This window comes from Daldinia decipiens (genome assembly GCF_022478715.1).
Source record: "Daldinia decipiens strain CBS 113046 unplaced genomic scaffold F4813scaffold_11, whole genome shotgun sequence".
NCBI lineage: Eukaryota > Fungi > Ascomycota > Sordariomycetes > Xylariales > Hypoxylaceae > Daldinia > Daldinia decipiens.
The window spans coordinates 1-21,849 of NW_026054554.1; the positions used below are offsets into that span (position 1 = coordinate 1).

General features: G+C 32.8%; 6 protein-coding genes across 6 annotated transcripts; 2 read left to right on the plus strand and 4 right to left on the minus strand.

Moving 5' to 3' along the window:
• Nucleotides 1-5,721: 5,721 nt before the first annotated feature.
• F4813DRAFT_388072 (S-adenosyl-L-methionine-dependent methyltransferase) lies at nt 5,722-7,241 on the minus strand (the record flags this gene model as incomplete). The annotated part of the gene is made up of 6 exons (XM_049246645.1): nt 5,722-5,761; nt 5,858-6,326; nt 6,398-6,564; nt 6,630-6,872; nt 6,938-6,999; nt 7,062-7,241. The coding sequence occupies 6 exons, from the start codon at nt 7,239-7,241 to the stop codon at nt 5,722-5,724; spliced, it is 1,161 nt and encodes a 386-aa protein (XP_049100776.1).
• A 592-nt stretch (nt 7,242-7,833) lies between these two features.
• F4813DRAFT_29909 (uncharacterized protein) lies at nt 7,834-8,973 on the minus strand. The gene has a single exon (XM_049240738.1). It carries the CDS (start codon nt 8,723-8,725, stop codon nt 8,114-8,116), a length of 612 nt encoding a protein of 203 aa, XP_049100777.1. The 5' UTR covers nt 8,726-8,973; the 3' UTR covers nt 7,834-8,113.
• A 2,349-nt stretch (nt 8,974-11,322) lies between these two features.
• Nucleotides 11,323-14,205, plus strand: F4813DRAFT_354762 (uncharacterized protein). The gene is made up of 6 exons (XM_049242789.1): nt 11,323-11,921; nt 12,004-12,118; nt 12,180-12,333; nt 12,399-13,077; nt 13,172-13,519; nt 13,603-14,205. The coding sequence occupies exons 1-6, from the start codon at nt 11,841-11,843 to the stop codon at nt 13,963-13,965; spliced, it is 1,740 nt and encodes a 579-aa protein (XP_049100778.1). The 5' UTR covers nt 11,323-11,840; the 3' UTR covers nt 13,966-14,205.
• Nucleotides 14,206-16,041, minus strand: F4813DRAFT_354764 (autophagocytosis associated protein). The gene is made up of 3 exons (XM_049242790.1): nt 15,054-16,041; nt 14,528-14,990; nt 14,206-14,452 (listed from the first exon to the last, which is right to left on the minus strand). The coding sequence occupies exons 1-3, from the start codon at nt 15,572-15,574 to the stop codon at nt 14,399-14,401; spliced, it is 1,038 nt and encodes a 345-aa protein (XP_049100779.1). The 5' UTR covers nt 15,575-16,041; the 3' UTR covers nt 14,206-14,398.
• On the plus strand, nt 15,937-16,987 carry F4813DRAFT_379982 (60S ribosomal protein L37; the record flags this gene model as incomplete). Its single annotated transcript, XM_049245516.1, has 4 exons — nt 15,937-15,951; nt 16,531-16,567; nt 16,673-16,744; nt 16,848-16,987. 4 exons carry the CDS (start codon nt 15,937-15,939, stop codon nt 16,985-16,987), a joined length of 264 nt encoding a protein of 87 aa, XP_049100780.1.
• Nucleotides 16,848-18,739, minus strand: F4813DRAFT_354778 (uncharacterized protein). The gene is made up of 3 exons (XM_049242791.1): nt 18,467-18,739; nt 17,740-18,369; nt 16,848-17,657 (listed from the first exon to the last, which is right to left on the minus strand). The coding sequence occupies exons 2-3, from the start codon at nt 18,316-18,318 to the stop codon at nt 17,367-17,369; spliced, it is 870 nt and encodes a 289-aa protein (XP_049100781.1). The 5' UTR covers nt 18,319-18,369; nt 18,467-18,739; the 3' UTR covers nt 16,848-17,366.
• Nucleotides 18,740-21,849: the final 3,110 nt, after the last annotated feature.

Here is a 21,849-nt window from a genome sequence, read left to right on the forward strand (position 1 = left end):
TTATAATAAATTTCTTTTCGAAATATATTTTTATAATTAATATTCTTTTTAACTAATTAATTACCATTTTATAATCTATATAAAATTTTATATTTAATAATAAATTAAATTTTAAATTATATTTATATATTTATACTTTAATATATATATAAACTAATTTTTATAAATTAAATTTTAATTTTATAATTATTTTAATAATAAATTATATCTTTTTTTTATTTTTATTTCTTTTATAATCCCGCCAATTTTTAATAATTATTTTAATTTAAATATTTTATAATCTTTAATAAATATCTTAAACTAATTAATATTAATTATTTTATTAAATACCCTTAAATCCATATATATAATAAATAATATATTATTATATATAATATTTATTTTAAAATAAAAATATTTTTTTAATATATTTATTTAAAGATTTTTTTTAAATTTTATATTAATAATTTTAAGGTTAAAAAATATATTATTAATATAATTTTTATATTTATTATTATTATTTAAAATAATTTTTAAATCTTTACTTTTTTTAATTATATTAAATAATATATTTTTATTTCTATTAAATCTTATTATTTTAAAATAATTTATTTCTATATTTTTAAATTTATTTAAATTTAATAAATTTATAATTTTAAATTTGTTTAAGTTTAAACTTAATAATTTAAATAAAATATATTTATTAATATATACATATTTAAAATAATTTAATTAAATATTAAATAATTTATTATATTTTTTATAAATTTTTTTTACTATATCTTTATTATTATTATAATTTATATAAAAAAAATAAATAAAATTTATATTTAATTTATTATTATTTAAATATTTTTTTAATAAAAAATAACTTTATTATTCTAATTCTTCCTTTTTAATTTTACAATTTAATTTATTTTCTTCAAAATATATTTTATTTTTTAAATAATTTCTATTGTTATTATTACCTTATTTAACCTATTAACGTTAATATTATTGTTTTTTAATTTATTTTTAAATTTATTATAATAATTTTTACAGTTATAAAAATTATTTTTATAATAATTATTATAATAATTATTGCAATATCCTTTGCCATTATATTTTTAACAGTTATATCTATTGTAATAATATCTTTTATAATTATATCCTTCGCGTTAATTATTGTTATTATAATTGTAAAAATTGTTTTTACATATGCAATATTAATTGTTTTATTGATATTTACTATTACATTGGTTTTTATTAACGTGGTTATTATTTTTATTTTTATTTTTTTTATTTTATTTAAATTATTAAAATAAATTATGGTTAATATTGTTGTTATTAATTTTATAAATATTATTAGTTAATAATTTTTTTATGTTAGTATTAATTTTTAAACCTTTAATATATTTGCTGGCTTTAATAAGTATAATTTTTCTTTTTTTTATTATATTTTTTCGCTACTTATTATTGCGTTTAGTAATATACTTAATATATTTATTAATATTTATATAGTTAGTAGGTAGTAAAACTATAATGTAGAAATTGAAGTTAAGGTTCTGGTATATCTATTTCATTTATTGGATTTTATTATTTATACAAAATATTTAACAAATTTATATTAATTCTGTAGCTTATATTTAAATAGATTTATTTATAAAATAGTTGGTTTTGGTATATTTTACAATCCAAAGTTTTTATTAAATTTTTTTTAATATTATTTAGAATTTATTAAATAATTTATTAAATATATAATTATTATTAGTAAATATAGCATTTTATTTGGTTTAAGAAAATATACCAATATATTAATTTATAGTTTTTTTTTGGTATAATTTGTATATATGGGTTATTATAACTATTTTATAAGCTTTATTTATTTTAATTTATTATATAGTGTTAATAAATAAATTAACGTTTTAAAAAATAATATCTTTACCGATAGTAACTATATCATTAATTCCAAAAAACTTATTTAAATTAAGGTAAAATATGCTTATATTTTTAATTTTAAATTTATTTAATTATATTTTCTATTTAATTATAATATATTATTTATATTAATTATTTTATATTTTAGTAATAAAATTATTAATAATATTTAATATTAAATTTAATATTATTTAAAAAACTATAATATATTCAATAATTTGTTATTTTCCATTTTTATTAATATTAGTAAAACCAAAAGGTAATGTAAAGAATTAACTATTACAATTTCTTTTACTATCGTCAATATTGGTTATATTATTATTTTTATATAATAAAATAGTATTTATTAAAATTATTAAGAAATTAAGTAGTTTAATAATTTATAAACGGTTAGGTTTAATAATTTATGGTAGGTTAGGTTACTTATAATAAGATATATATTTAAATTTATTTAACTAATCCAATTTTATAAAATTTTAGGTTATATGAAATTAATCTTATTAAAATGCAATTAATTTAAATAAGGTAATGTTTTATAATTCTTTTAACAATTATTATTTTCAAATTTTGACGTTATTAACGAATATACCAAATATTACTAAAATATAATATAGTATTAAAATTTTTGGTTTAAATATCAATAAGGTATACAATTATTTATTTATAGGAAATATTAGTAGTTAATAGATTGGTAGAGTTTATAGGTTTTGGGGAATAAGGTTTATTTTTAATATATATGAATTTAAAAATTTAATAATTGATTTTATATCTTTATAATTAACTATATTATTATTTATAGTTATATTTTATAATGAGATTTCTTATAATTTCAGGGATGGTTTTGGATCTGGTTGGGGTTATATAATTTTTATAAGTAAATCTTTAAAAAGTTGGAGGATTTTTAATAATAATAATAAAATAAAATTTTATAGTAATAATATAATTACCGTTTTATCTACCTGGTAGATTATGGTTATATATTTCTATTTTGGTAATAATATTATAAAGGATATATATCTTCTTATTATTTTAAATACCTAACAAAATTTATATATATTAATTGGTTATTTAAAATTATATTCTTTAAATATTTTATTTAAATTCTTCGTATATTAAGTTAATTATAATTATTTATTATATTTAATATTAATTGTTTTAAAGATTTTGGTATAAAATAATATTTGTTATACTTAATTTTATTATAATTTTTATATTGCGGGTAGGGAAAGATATTTTCTTAAAAATATAATAATTTCAAAAATGTTATCTTTTTACTTATTTATTTTAATAAAATGGATTTATTTTTTCTTATAAAGGAATTAAATATTTAAATTTATAATAAAATAGTTATAAATTAATTATATAGAAAAATAAATTTACAATAAAATAATAATTAATTAAAATATTAAAAAGTAGGTTTATAATAAAATAGTAGTTAATTAATTATATTAGAAAGTAGGTTTATTTTAAGGAAATTAAAGTATACTAATCGATTTAATTAATAATTTTAAGAAATCAAGGCTTAAATTTACGGTTTAAGGATTATAAGGTTATTTATAAAATTAATAAGTTATTTATAAAATAAAATTAAATTGTTAGTAATTAAGTAATTATTTAAAATTGTTTTAAAAATAGGGGTGATTTTTAAATAAATTAATTAAATCTAAAGTTTTCGAGGTTTTAGGCGTTGTAAAATTATTTTACAATATTTATAATTTAAGTTTTTATAAAGTAATTAATAAAAGAATTATTATCTTAACTATTGAACAGGAGTTGGTATCTCCTGCAGAGTATGGCATATCACTTCAACGTTTAGATCCTCGTAAAAGGCCCTAAACAGTTAATAATAGCACTATACTCTGGAAGAACTATAAGGATCTACTAATCGAATAAGATATATAAGATAAATATGTAAGATAGGGCCATAAGCTATAAATATAAGAAAATAACAAATATATCTATATTAAATACATAATTGAATAGTAATAATCGTAGTTTTCTGATTAAAAGAATACGATAAATATTAGACTTTTATATGGCCTATAACCTAAGATTACATAATAATACCCTTGTTCTTGGCGATGTGGCACCACACCAGTTCACTATTTAGAATAGGTAAATAAAAAAAAATTATAAGATAAATTAATTATAATTTTTAAAATAAAAAATATGGTATAATATTATATTAAAGGCTTTTAAGTTATTAATAAAATAAAATTATTAAATATTAAATATTATAATAAATAAAAAATTAAAGTTATATTAATAAAAAAAATAAAATCTTTTTAATTTATGTAAATAGGAAATAAGTTAAACTATTTTATTTATATTATCGTTATCATAATCTTATTATGTAATCTCATCATATAATAATAATATAATTATTATTTTATTTATTTAATAAATTATAGTTATATATTTTTATTTTAATAAAACTTATAAATATTAATTACTTATTTAAGGTTATATTTTTTAAATATTTTATTTAAATTTTTATATATTAAATTAATTATAATTATTTATTATATTTAATATTAATTATTTTAAAAATTTTAATATAAAATATTATTTATTATATTTAATCTTATTATAATTTTTATATTATAAGTAAAAAAAGATAATTTCTTAAAAATGTAATAATTTTAAAAACGTTATCTTTTTATTTGTTTATTTTAATAAAGTAGATTTATTTTTCCTTATAAAAAATTAAATAATTAAATTCATGGTAAAATAGTTATAAGTTAATTATATTAAAAAATAAATTTATAATAAAATAATAATTAATTAAAATATTAAAAAATAAGTTTATAATAAAATAATAATTAATTAATTATATTAAAAAATAAGTTTATAATAAAATAATAATCGGTTAAATATGTAGAAAATTAAATTTAATTATTTAATTTAAAAAAAGTAAAATGTATTAATCGATTAATTAATGGTTTTAAAAAATCAAGGCTTAATTTTACAATTTAAAGATTATAAAATCGTTAATTTAATAAAATTAAATTGTTAATAATTAAATTATCGTTAATAAAGTTTTTAAAATAAAAGTGGTTTTTAAATAAATTAATTAAATTTAAATTTTTATAAAATAATTAATAAAGGATTTATTATTTTAACTATTTAAAATAAGTAAATAAAAAAACTATAAAATAAATTAATTATATTTTTTAAAATAAAAGGTATAATATAATATTATATTAAAAGCTTTTAAGCTATTAATAAAATAAAATTATTAAATATTAAAAATCACCGTAAATAAAAAGTTAAAATTATATTAATAAAACTTTTTTTAATTTATAAAAATAAAAAGAATAAATTAAGTTAAGCTATTTTATTTACATTATCATTATCGTGATATCATTATCACGTGATCTTGTTAAATTTATTTTTATAATTTAATTTTAATTTTTTATTTCTTATAATTTTTAATAAATTATAAATCGTTAAAACATTAATTATAAAATAAAATATATAAAATATATTTTATTTAAAAAAAAACTTTTAATAACATTTATAAATTATTATATATTTAAATAATATTATAACTTTTAACATTATTTTATAATTTAATATTAAAAAAATATTAAATATTAAAAATTATAACAAATAAAAAATTAAAATTTTATTAATAATTAATTAATTATTATTATTAATTAATTAATTAATTTTATTAAACATTAATAAAACATACATTATTATAATTTTATAAATATTTTATTAATACCATTTTATATTAAAGATTAAATAACATGTATTAATTATGTAACAATTACGAAGTTAAACTATTGTTATACATGCCTACCACTTGTATTTCCAATTTTACTCTCCAATCTCAGGTTTCCGGCCGTATACAATGGTCCTAAAATTGATCACTTGTTAGCATAAAAATTCCACATATTCATAAAAGACATTAAGCTCCGCCCTCAATGTTACAGTTGGTATGGATTTCACTCACACTTGAAGCCAGCCACAAAGGCTCCTTTTCTTCAACTCCGCTCGATACTTGGCTACGAATAAAAGTATCTCCTCAGCTGTCCACCCCAAGGCTTTGCTAAACAAATAGAGACAGAAGCCTTCAAGACTCTGGTCCAACATCGCGAACATCAGTAGGCCTGCTTGTTGTAGTTTAGGATCTCGTGGCCAGCCATGACAAGGCATCTTGACCTTGACGTCGTGGACGTCGACAAAGCCGGCTTTGGTCATTGCATCTTTTAAAGTGTTGTCGTACCCGATACGAAATGACTGTCCCAATTTGTCACCGGCTTCGTAGAATGCCTCAGCCCAGGTATTGAACATGTGATCTTCGGGAATGACCGCATGATCCGATTGTATACGCACATCGAACTCTATATCCTCGCACCACTTACCCGGCTTGAGGTGCTTGAAGGCCTTCTTATATAGCTCGGTCCAGTCAGGTATGCTCCCTATTTGAGAAGATTTGTTAGAATGTATCTACAAAATATAGCGATCCAGCTAGTTTTAATTGGAGAATTACCATAAAGCATTCTCATGTGGATATAGTCGAAATGGTTCTCGGGCCACGTCCAGTCGAGAAGACAATCATCAATCTCAAATTTAACATTCGGCGGCATCCAAGCAGGTTGTATCGGGCTAAGATCGGTCCCTATCACCTCTGCCGCTGGATAAACGTCTGCAAAATCGCTAGAGTTACTCTAGTTTAGCGACCGGAGCTCGATGTGGTTGTATGTTCCCCGCTGAATACTTACATTGCCCATATCCCAGTTCCAGTTCCTACGTCGAGCACCTTCTGTGGATTTTCGCCGATAGGTGCAAGAAATAGCTCATCGCCCATAACCATCAAGCAGGCGTTGTGGAGCAAGTCGAGACCTTCATTCTGTTGTTCATCATTCGGAGCCCAATACTCAGACGTCTTGGGCGCATTGAACGTCCTACCGTGCAGTACGCGATAGGCGTAGATACTTTCAGTCAATGAGCCGGTGGAAGATTGTCTTGTAAGTGTTACTGTTAGCTTCGAAGTCGAACCCAGGTCACGGAGAAGTGAGTATTGTTATACATTGAGCTACCAACAGCCGAATTGGCGTCGTCATTGTCATCCGGCTCATCTATGTCATCGGCCTACATGCGATGTCAATATCACGATCGAAGGAACCAAGGCGCATGCAAAAAGGATAGCCTACCACTTCGATATGTTGTTCGGTACCAAAAGCTTCTCCTTCGGGCGTTGCACTTTTCGCAGGGCTCCTGGGAGATGTTGGGCCTTTAGGTGATGCTGGAGACGCAGCAGATGCAGCGGATGCAGTAGCTGTTGTCGCCGCCGCGGCTCGCGGGGATAGTGTCTTTGCGGTGGTATCCGCCATTGCTCTCCTGAGATATTTTTCGGTTAACTACCAGTCCTGTGTAAGAGCCAGTAGTGCCCTGGGTGTGTGAGGAGAAAATAAGTAAACAGCAGTCAGACGTGAGGTGCTAAAGTAAGGAGAGAAGGGCACTAATCAACATAGCAAAAATGTGGGTGCGGATATGAAGAACGGCTGGTCCCGCGCCACGCGGGCCAGTGGAGAAAAATGAGTTGGCCGCATCTCGAAGCTGGCTCTTTAACCAAAAGGGAATAAAGTGCCAGCGGCGTTGGTTCCAACTTACAAGGACCCCCAGATCCCAAAGCCAGCATTCTAGGTTCCATCAACAACTTCAACCAATCAAATGGAATATTCTCCAATACCTGCGGGGTACCGTTACTATGTATGTTCGACTCGTGAAAAACAGCCTGCCGAGCAGCTACCGAAAAAAAGAAGTGGATTGTCTAGGGTGTAAGACTTTCATAAAAAATGACATGTATTTCCTGTCTCGAATTCCAAACTCTGGCGGTGAGGAAGAATCCCTGGGGTACACATGGTTTATATCGGCAAACTCGGACAACAGGATGTGCACCTTTCTCCCCCCCACATGCTTGGGACGATATTAGAATTTCTAGAAAAAGTAGTCCACTCGCAGATGATGGAATATGACAAGCATAAATGATACATATCAATGACTATTGGTTTCTATTATGGATTGGAGAAGCGGGGGTGCTCGCATTTCATCCTTACTCTTCTTCTCCAAGGCAGCAAGGGCATTTTCTTAACATCCAGCTTCGGCTCATCCAACCTGATCGAGTAGTTATCGGGTAGATAGATACCTTACTTGGTTAAAAAGCTGCTTGCTCCGTGCTCGCCATCTTCGCCGTAGTATGTAATCATAATAATGTCAGTGCTTGGTTTAATTTCCACTTCTGAACCTCACGCTTGATGAGCCCATCCCACTTTAACATAATCGGATGTTCCTTTGCGACGTCCTCGATCAAGATTTCACCATCACCTCCAGATCCTGTAACGGAATATTTCCAGTTACCATCCGAGGTCCAAAATTCCTCTGCGAATATCACCTCGGTGCGCAGCTCCTTTGATGCATCTGACAAAAGTTTGTCCACATGTGCCGAGCTATTAATGCTGTTTTCCCTCAAAGCTGCAGCCATACCCTCAAGGAGCCCTAGTAATCGACCAGCCTTCAGTCCGAGTTCAGCGCCTAGGTCAAACCCTTCATCGAACCCGGCCTGCATACTTTCGGCTTTGCCAGCGGTAATACCACCACGATAACCTTCGGTGGTATGTTGAGTTTGAAGTCTTCTCGTATCTGGTGAGAATATCCGGCTGCTCTCCGACTGGTCGTGAGATACCGCCAATTCGGTAGACTGCTGAAGATCCGGGCCGATCATGTCATCGAAAGGTTCAAAATAAGCCGGTGCATGGACAGGATCCATATATGTATATAACTCGCTGTCCCGAGGTTCAGGCGGTGGTAAATGCATTGCGGATGTCTATTTATTTGTTATTCGTTATCATGCAGCCATGCATGATGAGGGGAAGGGGAGAATGATGCTAGTTCAAGTCTGATCGGTCCCAGAAATTTTTCAATTTTAAGTATTAATTCGTACCAATTTGTTAACATTCACCTACGCCTACGGTATTTACACACCTTTCCCATGAGCTTATTAAAGTAAGCGACATAGACTACCAATGCATAATGCATTTAATTGGGAATAAAGGAATTGACAACTCAATGTTTACCAATCTCATATAATTCGCGATGCTATGACAATTGAGTATCTAAACACTTAAAATCATCTACGTATTAACGTATACGCACGTAAAATATGCATGGAAATAGCCTACTTTTAGAGAAGATGTCAATATCACTATAGGGGGTAATATTTAACATGCGTGGCCTGGTCTCGGGGTCCGCACGCTTATGATGCACCAACTTGTTACGATGTTATTTCTTAGGTCAAGACTCAAAACTATCACTGGATTGCTATCGTATCCCTTCTCATTCCCGGTCAACGACTACTTTCACTGTGTATGATTATGTTCTAGCCTAATTATTCTGGTGGTAGTCCCCCTCTTCTACGCATAGCCGGGCATTATATCAATCGTACCGGAGACTATATCTTTTCTCTTAAGGCTCTAGATAAGATATTTAGAGCAAAGGATGCTTTCAGAATATACAGATATACAGCACAGGTTTGTATGGTAAGAATCGAGGTTCCTTGCGGAAGAAAAAAGTTATTTGCATACCTCTTAGTCTACCCCGTGATATTAACTAGTAAGAAAACAATGGCGTGGTCGGGCAAGTGACCTAGTTCGGCAAGTATTCAAATCATGTATACCGTAACTCGGAATATATCTCCAGGGGCAGCAGGACGTTGGACCCGGCGTATACCATGAGATTAGTTCAATGTCTAAGCATAGGCTATTTATTTATCCAAAGATATAGACTTAGAAAGAGACGTGATAGGCTAAGAGATACCTAGTAGTGGAATAGAGAAAGGAAGTATTATCAGTTCCCTGAGCAACCGAGACATCTACGGCAAAAAAAACTCTTCGCTTTGTTAGTTATCTAGTCTTAGTTAGCCAGACCTATGCCCTCGCCCTTTATTTACATCCTTCAAAGGCATATGTTAGAATGGCTTCTGCTCTGCGGGACTCTTGAGAAAGCTGGAAGCACGTAACTCTACACCCTAGGAACACGGAGAATAGCTTAATTAGGTACATATTACTTGATTGTCTTCTACTTACGAGATTACTATCTGGTAGTCAACCTAACTCACCATAGGAACTCTACGCACCAACTTGCAATATCCTACTTACTATATACTAATAGTAGATATTGACAGCTCATTATTTATTCTACCACCTTATTCAAGGTTCCCAAGGTGATTGTGTCTAGTGGCGGCGTGACAGGATTAACCTATTAAATATACTAGGGGACGCAACCTTATCACATCAGACTTCCTCTCAAAAAAGGACACAATTAAGCTGGGAAATTTTAAAATTATTGTTAATCTTGAGATACCGCTGCATATAGATGTAGTCATTACTTGTGGTCGTTTATAGGTTATAGAACAAGTCTAGGAATTAATACTCTATAGTATATATGATGTTAGAAGTATTTGAGTGCAAAGGGGGGCTAGGTGAGAGATAGGGGAAAAGAAACTTCATCATAGTAGTCGTCGAGTGATTGAAATACTAAGTAGCAACTCAAATTAGTCAAGAGATCAGCCTAGAGACGGCAGGACACGAAAGTCTTGACATGAAGCATGCTGCCTGGGAAGGGTTACTCAAAAATATATCGTCAATATCGAACCAGTGCGACAAATCGGTTTTTATATATTAATACTCTTATCGTCACTATACTGCTGGATCAGCATCATACCAAGACTAGTATTGTAGATGAAGCGGCTGTAATGCCTCAAGTGGATGAAACTTTAACACGTGCAGAAACAAATAAACAGTCAGTAAGCTAACAGCCAAGGCCGATGGAAAAGGAGACGGGCCACCCCTTAAAGTTCACATAAACCAACTAAACTAATCTGAATACAGGTTCATATCGTATAGTCTCTCGTCCTGTAGGAAATGACACTCTTCGAGGTATTCCTTGGCAAGAGGTCCGCCGTCATTTTTACGTACAATTCCAACGACGACGATAGGAGGTTATTATGGCTTACACATAATATTATATTACGTGGTGGTTGATACTAAGCTCATATGATTATATAAAGTTGGGATGTGTAGCAAATTTCGTCAATTATAACTTAAGACATATAATTAATTATCTTAAAACATAAACATATAAATACATGGTTATGAAGCATTCGTTAACAATGGCCCGAAACTAATCTCACTAAGACACAGCACTGAGATCTTAGATTTTGAATCAGTCCTAATTCATCCTAATCTCTTGGGTCGGATTGGCTGGAGATATATATAGCCTTGGCTTACATACAAAATGCCACACCGAGACATTGCCACCCTGCATCGATCATGCTAACCCATGTCGTCAATCCTTATCTTTTAAATCCGCCGCTTGCTAGTTAGACCAGCAAATTTGCACCTTGAAAATTTCTAAGGACAAGCCCTCCAGCCATTAGCAGCAAATTATGGCTTGCCTTGTATCGAATAACAAGCGATAGGAAAACAGTAAACCTACTAGGTAATCTATAGTAAAGGCTCCCCGCCCCCTGTTCGATGCTAAAATAGAAGTGATAAGATCCGTAAAGGTATTATCTCATTTAATTAACACTAGATCGTCACTAGCCAATACCACCATGATTAGACATCTTCATGTCTCCCCAACTTGCTAGAATCGTATTTTTCTTCTCTTTTCATCTAGGTGCTCGCGTGCCATGTGGCTTTTGGCCTTTTGCCTTGCGGATACTTCTTATGTGCTGACATCAATATTTCATCATTCTTATCTCCCCTTCTCTTTCATACGACAATCCTAATTCATACCGGTACTGTTTGCGACTTACCTCGGTTTACCGTTGCAGCACTATCCAGTGGTCTGTAAGTCGGAGCAGTTACTCTGTGACCTACCAAACTCGTCGCAAAGGGCGAAACCTGCTAGCCCAGAGGTCACCCATCAACATGGCGTGGGTTCACGATTTCAATGTTAGGGTAGCGAAAAGTCCTGTCGGGCGGTGGTTCCAGCTCGAGGGATCACGTCACGTAAGCTATCCTATGACACCCAAGTAGCTGAGGTCTACGACGGAGACTTGATTACTGACGAGGTTGTTATACTGTAATATAGCCCAAGGAACGAAAAGGTTCCCATTTCTTCACCGAGCTGCGCGCTGGAGTCGCTGCTTTTTTCGCTATGGCCTATATCATCGCAGTAAACTCTAGCATTGTATCTGATACGGGCGGTATGTCTCCAGTTGCTCTCGTTATTCTACTAGAGTTTAAGGGGCTAACAACTACTCGAAGGTACCTGTGTGTGCAACGGCGGACTAGCTGACCCGCTATGTAAAGTGAACGAGGAGTATTTGTTGTGTGCTGCTGAAATCAAGCGCGATCTTGTCACGGCGACGGCCGCCATCTCAGCGTTGTCGTCATTTTGCATGGGTTTGTTTGCAAACCTGTATGTGCTGCCTTTCCAATCCCCTGTGGCTCTAGAACCTAGCTAATGAATCCTTCTAATCATAGCCCGGTCTCTTTAGCTCCTGGTATGGGCTTGAATGCCTACTTTGCTTATACCGTAGTCGGATATCACGGTGCGGGCCTTGTGCCTTACTCTGTAGCTCTAACGGCCATCTTCGTCGAAGGATGGGTTTTCTTCGCCCTTGCTATACTTGGCCTCCGTCAATGGCTCGCTAGGGCTATCCCGCGATCGATCAAACTTGCTACGAGCGTGGGTATCGGCCTCTTTCTAACCTTGATCGGGTTAACATTTAGCGAGGGCATCGGACTCGTGACTGGTGCACAGGACACGCCGATGGAGCTAGCTGGTTGCTCAGCTGTAGACACAGAGACTGGGCGCTGTCCCGATGGCGACAAGATGCGTAATCCGAAGATGTGGATTGGTATATTCTGTGGTGGCGTTCTAACCACGCTCTTGATGATGTATCGTGTGAAGGGGGCTATCATCGCTGGAATTTTACTTGTCAGTATCATCTCGTGGCCACGAGGAACTTCTGTCACCTATTTCCCAGATACCACTGTTGGCGATGACGCTTTCGATTTCTTCAAGAAGGTTGTCGACTTCCATCAGATCAGCAAGACTCTCACAGTCCAGCGTTGGGACATTGCGGAATATGGGGGCCAGTTTGGCTTAGCGTTTATCACTTTTCTCTACGTCGACATCCTTGACTGCACAGGAACCTTGGTGAGTACACTCTGGAGTTGTTTTCTTTCTTATTTTGCATCTACCTTTATATAGATGCTCCCTATAAATGGCATGCTGACACTAGGCCTTCTAGTATTCGATGGCACGATTTGCCAATGTTATCGACCCGGTGACCGAGGATTTCGAGGGCTCAACCATGGCATATATGGTTGATGCGATTAGCATATCTATTGGATCTCTCCTGGGATGTCCACCTGTTACTGCCTTCGTCGAAAGTGGAGCTGGTATTGCTGATGGTGGGCGGACCGGTCTTACTTCGATGACTACGGGCCTGTGTTTCTTCATTTCCATCTTCTTTGCACCAATCTTCGCGTCAATCCCTCCATGGGCTACAGGTTGCGTACTGGTTTTGGTCGGATCAATGATGATGCGGGCAGTAACTGAGATTAACTGGAATTATATTGGCGATGCCATACCCGCCGTTAGTAGCACCCGAAACTCTCTGTTTCTATGTTTCTGTCCATCTACGTAGTGGTGACCATTAACTAACTTCACATGATCTAGTTCGTGACTATATTTGCAATGCCTTTCACGTACAGCATTGCTGATGGTCTTATTGGTGGCATTTGTTTATATGTCTTACTCAATACCCTAGTGTGGCTGATCGAGAAGGTATCTGGAGGACGTATTGTCCCACCTAACAAGGCTGAAAAGGACCCCTGGAATTGGAAACTCCGTGGTGGTATTTTACCACCCTGGGTAGTGCGCCTTTATACTGGCAAGAGTAATTTCTTACAGGATACTCCTGCGACAGAATCGAGCGTTGATGTACCTGGAGAAGACCATATGGCGAAGACGAAATCGAAAGAACATGGAAGGGGCCACACCGAAGAGTCTACACTCCAGGTCCAGGAGAAGTCTGCTTAAATATCATTCATATATGATGTAACGTGTATATATAGTCAACTCTGCACATATGGAATATATATATGTCTTGGATATATTTAGCTGGGTAGCCTCATAACAACAGACCTTCTACAATATTGGGACGGAAGTATGATTTGGGTTGACTTTGTATGCATGCTACGTTAGAAAGAACTTTGGATCATAGATGGAGCCATACGGATAAATAGGAAATACTTTATAGTTTTTCTTTTTCTTTTAAATACTGATGTTGGATTACCCTCGATGGGATTTGTCTACTGGCTAGCTACTAGTATCAGCTAAGTAATAAAACACATACCGACCCAGTGCTCTCTCTACCTGCTCCAATCCACATCCAAATTCCAAACGCCTCCCCGAATGTGCCAGAGTTAATAAAACAGTCCACTCCGTATCAATGCTGCAATGAATGGGATCGTTACACGCCCATTGTAAAATCATGCTCGATGCCGGGGGTAACACTGGCCATGAACTGGACTTTAGTTAGTGTTATTCAAGATTTCATGTACCCAGGCCTGACTTGATATTCAAAAATTCATTCACATACCTTAAGAAATACAACGAGATATTGGTCAACTCGGATAGCTACCTCTTGGTCTTCTACCTCCACCTCTTCCCAATCGTCATTACTTGATTCGGCAGCGGCTTCAGCACTCTTGACATCAAGCTTATTGATCTCGTCCACTAGACCTTCCATGCCAGCATCAATGCCAACTGCCTTTCCGGACTTCATCTTGTCACGTCTTATTTTTAAGGCGGCATCCGCGCGATCCAGGAGAGTCTTCATGACAGAGGCATGTTTGCACGGATGCACGCTAGCCATCTTGACGTTGTTGGCAAAGAAAGGGAAGTCTTCTAATGTCACCGTCTTGTCTTTGTAGTCGCCGACGATATCTTCCATCATTAGATGAGGAGCGAGGGGTTGTCCTTCGGTGTAGCCTGATAGATATAGGCGGGGTGTGCGGTAGTAAGGGGAATACATGATGTAAAGGGTGTACGTGCGACGGGCGCTATAAGGTATGAAGTTAGCTTTCGGATTTCCAAGGAGGAGATAGAAGCAGAGGGGCACCTACGCCGTTCTCCTGTGCGGATCGACATCGCGAATGATGGCTTCGTCATCGTCATCGTCATCCTCCATGTCCGGGATTTCATCTTCATCATCTAGGCCATCTCCGACATTCCCCGCATCATCAACGGTTCGTACGTCCTTAGCTTTGAGTGGCTGCGAGCTGCTTAGACCACCTGTGCGTAGCCATCCGTCATCGTCACCGTGGCCTTTGGGATTGAAATCGTCACCGTCGCCAACCACTGCTTCTTCGTGACCCGCATCTCCAGCAAAGTCTTCATCGAGGCGGCGGTTGCAAGGAACGTTTCGTGTGACTAAGAACTGCTTTCCGGGTGGTAAGTAGGACACGCGCTTGGACTCGGAATCGGCATCTACCCAGGACCAAGTTGGGAATTTGAAGACGAGGTAGTCGCCAGCCGCTAGAAACTCTTCGGGGGTGATCTGGCCCGTCTTTCGAAATGTTGACGTGTGGCTCACGGGAGTGTACTTGTCCCGGATCGTGTTGACCGTCGAGTATATGAGATTCATCTTGGATAGATATCTCTTGATTACGAACCACGCTTCGGTGCTGGCGCTTCTTTTCTCAACTATAAGATGGTCGGGTGGAATAATAGGAACGAAGATATGACTGCTTTCAGGTTTAAAGAAATCGAGATGGGGATGGAAGAAACAAAGACTACGGATGATGATGGGGGGGTAAGAGTTGTTCGTGACGTGCGGGAATACGTAGAATAGAATAGTGACCTGCACTTGATTGTAGATTAGGCTGCTAGTGGAATTAGTTTGTAGGCAACCTTTTTATATGAGCCCTTTTATATAAGCAAGTCGTCTTCATTCATGCACCTACTTTTAAAGTTGCTTGATAACGTTCGGAGGACTGGCCTTGTCACATGGGGCGCAAGCAGGTAAGGCACAGGGACAAGCTCTAGCAGTCTAGGTATGGCAGCTGAGAGAGAGTGAGGAGGGGCAGCTCCGACTCCTCTACCTCTCCTTATCTTATCATAAGTGTACCTGCTCTAGGTGGATGCGGTACTTTATTTCAGGTACCTAGGTATCATCGTATATGTGCATTAGCTCAAGAGCACTGTCCATATTCAATAAACGAAGCGATTTAGTAGATTTAGGGCTGTCGCTTCGGGTACTTCTCGGATAATTTGTTCCTGACTCCCCACGAAAATCGCAATCCAAAAATTTCGTTCGAGACGCAAGCAACACCACCACTTTACTAGTCCAGACGTACAACACCCTACTTACGAAACTTTCTCTCTCCAAGATCACATTGAAGGTAAGAAAATATAACCAGACATTCCGAAAAATATTCAAATCTTAATTAATTGCGTTCCTTACGTTGCCTGCAATACTAACAAGTATTTATTACACAGTTTCGCAGTCAAGATGAGTGCGTACCCCTTCGAAACGATCTTTCCGCTGTCAACACCCGACTGACTTCGAATATAGCCAAGGGAACTTCCAGCTTCGGAAAGCGTCACAACAAGACGCACACTCTGTGTCGACGATGTGGTTAGTAAAATCAATCTCTGGGGACGATACGGTTTTGTGTTATGCGATAGATGCGGATCGTATTCCAAGACTATGACGGAACTTCATTGACGAATGTATCTACAGGACGTCGTTCTCTTCACATCCAGAAGCACACCTGCTCCTCCTGCGGATATCCCGCCGCTAAGACCCGAAAGTGTACGTGAAGCCCTCGATTTTGGAAGCGAACCAATCACCATACCGAAGAATGGAAAATGATTGTCTTAATGTGGTGGTGCGAAGCTGACCCTGATAATTATAGACAACTGGAGCGAGAAAGCCAAGCGCAGAAAGACCGTCGGCACTGGCCGCATGCGCTACCTCAAGGATGTCTCTCGCAGATTTAAGAACGGATTCCGAACCGGCGTACCCAAGGACGCGCGAGGTCCAGTTGCGAAATAGGATGTTCATCGGGAGAAGTGGTAGATGAGGGCACTGGCATGGCAAGGGAACGGTGTTTCTGACATTTGGGCTGGCTCATGGCGAACTCGTACATATTCTGAGTTCGGCGGAAATGTAATGCTAGCATTTCCGAACAAAATGGCATCATGATCTCACATGTTTGACGAGGCTCTCTAATTGTTACATCGCAAGTAACTACTCGACGTCCGTGGGCCGTTAGGATGCCTATCGGTTTAGAGAAGATGGGTTTGATGGTAGGCTCTAGTTTGAGCTTAGGAGTAGGCTCCGAGACCTAATCGCATGAAGCTATCTTGGACTGATTAAACCTATGCTTGGGCTGACTTTATGCTTTCTTGGAAATGCATCATTGGCAAGATAGCTATTGACCCCGTTCGAATACTTTGACCCCACCATCGCTCGCTACGAGGTATAGCAATTCCCGTTCCTCGGTCGACCCATCTATCCCATTGTACCCGCTGCTTGGGGTGACTCTTATGACACCACTTACGTCTCTAGCAGTTCCCGTATCCAGCATCCTTAGACTGATCACAAGGTTGGCATCATGGGCTAAGGTTATAGCGAATGCAGCGTGCTCCTTTTCTAATGATGTCGTTTGTAATGACATTAATGGTTCATCTGCAGATAGGGTGATGATGGATGAATGTACTTTCTATTGCAAGCCTATTATTAATCGACAATACATACTTGGGAAGCCATGATGTATATGACATGTCCGTTCTTCGGCAACTTACCTCGCGAATGCTAAGCAGGGTATCCCGTAGTGCTCGGCTCGAAATATCGTCCCCAGAGGCAGCCAGCAGCAGGTCCAACTGGTCAGCAATCAAGACAGTTCTTTGCTTAGAAGCAGAGCGCTGAACTTGCGCTACGATGTCTTCGAGTTCTTTGCGCAAATACTGTAGTGAGGCAGCAGACAAGGCCTTCCTCCCGGTGACATCATCTTGAGGATGTCCCTGGGAGCGGATAGGTGATGCGCAGTACAAGCTAGAGAGACCGTCGACGAAGAAGAATTTGCCCTTCCTGGTTAATGCATCAAGATCAAGACCAAGTTTTCCGGCACCCTCCTTCCAGAAAGTGTAGTCGCGTAGAAAGCTGACAAAAACTATACTAGTATGCTCTATGCTAGACGAATCGGCATCCTCTTTATTTTCTTCTCTTGCTATCGAGTTGGATGGGGTCGAAAGTAGACAGTAAAGATAGCGGAGAACCAGCCAGTTCGTACTTGACCCCAGAACCCCACTAAGAAGGACGAGGGATGTCTCAGGTGGTAGGTGTAGATAGGTGTCTAGGAGGGGTGGAATTCGAGACGCCATGAGGTGAGATGCTGGAGCTGCACAAGATTGGGCAACTGGCCGAGATAAAATCTGTGCAGATAGCATATCATCAGCAAGGGCTTCTACCACGACCAACCACCCAAGATTGTGGGCTAGGATCGGTAATCAGATTGTGGGGTATGCGAACAGTAAATGACACGATATTAAGTTATGGCGTTGACGGTTGGATCTACATTACGTATTGCGTACACGGCAATAAGCCGAAGAGCCGTATTGAGATAGACGAGATAGGCGCTGGCATAAACATTTTGGCCCGGTGCGGTAACGCAAGTCTCAAGAACCGGAATCATGTTGAACAGAGTCTACAGACAATCCCAAAGTTCCCCCGGCCCAACAGCCCAAAGTTTAACCTAATATAGTAAGGTATGGGCTATAACTTTTCGAATAGACTCGATGAGATTTGATTGGTTAAATTTTAAAGCTTTATACGATGATTTAATTAAATTAAATTTAACTTAATTTAATTTTAAAATATAAGGCATTTTATTAACGAAATAGTAAAAAAATAAAAGGTAATAAATTATTTTAATGTAATAATTAAATGTAATATTATCGCACGGTGCACGGGCCTTATAGCCGTGGGTGTAACGTAACCGTTACACCGGTTATAAGTAATTAAAGCGTTAATTACTTTTATTATGTAAATATTAAACAAGACTTAAACGTCTTGGCCTTGGATCAAGCCTTATTAAACCTAATATCAAGGACTTTTAAATGATGAAACTGATGAAGGAAAGGAATGACTTGTATTGAAAGTGGATGATATTATGTAAAATAGGTGTGTGCGACCATAAACGGTACTTATACTAAGAATATGATCACATGATCAGGGTTAAGGTCACCTGATACACCAGCACCAGTTTAATATTAATTATAAAAGGGATGTGTTTTTTATATTTTATATTAAAAATTTTTTTTTAATAATATTTAAGTTATTATATATATTTAAATAACATTAATAACTTTTAAACAAATATTTATATATATATAATATAAAATAAAAATAACTTTATATATGATTTTACTTATTTTATTTATTATTATATTAACACGTGACTTAGTTTATGGTTTATATAATTTATAATATTTAATAAAGTTTTTTAAAAATAAAATAAAAATAAAATAAAATAATTAATTACTTAATAATTAATAATTAATTAATAATTTATTAATTAATTTTATTTTATAAGTTAAGCTTAAAAAGCGTTAAAGTTAATCCGGATAATAAGTTTTATTATATCGGGTTAAACTTTAAGTTATTAAACCGGGAAAACTTTAAAATTGTTAAAATACTTTATTAAACAAGGATTAATACGTATAAAAAATAATACGGCTTATTTAAACTATGCGGTGCAAGTATTAAAAGATAGTAAAGTTAATTATAAATAAAGTAAAAAAAATTTTTAAACGTTTTATTTTTATTATAATAAAATCGAAGGCATAATTTATTTTAAAGTTATTATTATATAATTAATACGTATTAAATAAACATTATATAAGATTTAATTAATAATATTTTTAATAATTTAATTAATTAAGGTAAAATTATAAAAACGTATATTACATTGTTATTTTATATAAAATTAAAGATTTTTAAATTATTTAATATTTTTCTTTTTATAATTTTTTTATTTATAAATATTAAAATATAAGGAATAACTAATTATGTAATTTAATTACATGTTACCACGTACATGGGGTTAAACTTAAAAAGGTTTACTTTTTAAATTAACCCGTATATACATAACTTAACAACAAATAAGAATAAATCGTAATAGCTTTATTTTAATATTATATGTTTTCCTTTTTTTTTCTTTATTATATATTTATTAATGTATACTTAATCCTTACTTAATTATTACCTTATACTTAATCTTTTTTATATTAATTAATAATTAAAAAATTATAAATTAATAAAAAAAAGAAAAAACAAAAACGGTACTAAATCTTTTACGTTTTTAAAAAAGGTAAAAAAACGTATATCGTATAATTTTAATAAAAAAAATAATAAACTTTCACCCGGTTATTATATTACTTTAAAATTTTAAAGCTTTTAATTAAATTAAAAGATTCGCATTTACCATATATTTTTACATACCTTTATTATATTTACCACTTAATATAACTTTAATATAAAATAAATATGTTAATAATAATACCTTAAGTAAAAACCTTATAATATTTAATAAAACTATAATATAATAAATTAATATTTATTACATTAAAACCTTTATAATATTTAAAAATATTATATATAATAATAAATTTTAAAAAATTTTTATATTAAAATTTAAAAAATAAAAAATAAAGTATTTTTAAAAGGTTAATCGTACGTTTTAAAAACTTATAATAAATTACCTATTATATTATAAGGTTTATTATAACTAAATTAAATTTATCCCCGAAATATTAAAAATAATAATTAACGTAAATAAATTCTTAATATTTTTAATAAATAAACGTATATATTTTTCGAAATATTATTTTAATAACTTTATATTAATAATTAACCCTTTTTACGTTAATAAATTAAATAAAATTATTTTAACAATATTATAAAAACTTTAAATATAAACAGTATAATTTAACCCACCAGTTTTAATATTACGAAAAATATTAATTTTAACCTTATAAAAAATAACACCGAAATTAACCCTATAAAAAACACCAGTTTTAATATCATTAATAATATCGAAACCGATTTTATAAATAACCCCCGATAAGTTTATTATATATAAACAGTTAATAAAATTACTTTAAAACGTTATAAGTTATATTAAAATATATTAAATAAAACTTAAACGTTTTAACCTTAAATTAAACCTTATTAAACTTAATATTAAAGACTTTTAAATGATGTTTAATGATAAAAAGGAATGACTTGTATTAAAAGTGGATGATACTATGTAAAATGGGTGTGTGCGACCATAAATGGTACTTATACTAAGAATATAATCATATGATCAAGGTTAAAGTCACTTAATACACTAGCACCAGTTTAATACAATAATAATAAATATAACAAAGATAAAAAATATAATTTAAATAATAACATATTAAATAAAAAGATCAACACCGTAAAAGATCTTTATTATAAGGTTAAAATTGGTTAAAAATAACTTTAAATTAATTAAAACAGCTTCGTTTTTAACTTAACAATATTAATCTTAACAACTTCGATAACCTCGTTTTTAAGCTTAATAAAATCGATTAATATAACTTTATCCCTAGCTTAATAATCCACCCTTACTTTAATATTACAATACCTAACCACTTTAACTTACTTAAACCTTTACAATGTTATTAATTATAATATTATAATACCCCGATAACTTTAACTAGCTTTAACCAGTTTTAACTAACTTTAATTAACCTTAACCTTAACTTTAACCTTATAATAAAATACAGTAAATTTAAAGATATTATAAAATTAAATTTAAGGTTAAATTTAAAGATATTGAACTGGTGCTGGTGTATCAGGTGACCTTGACCTTGATCATGTGATCATAT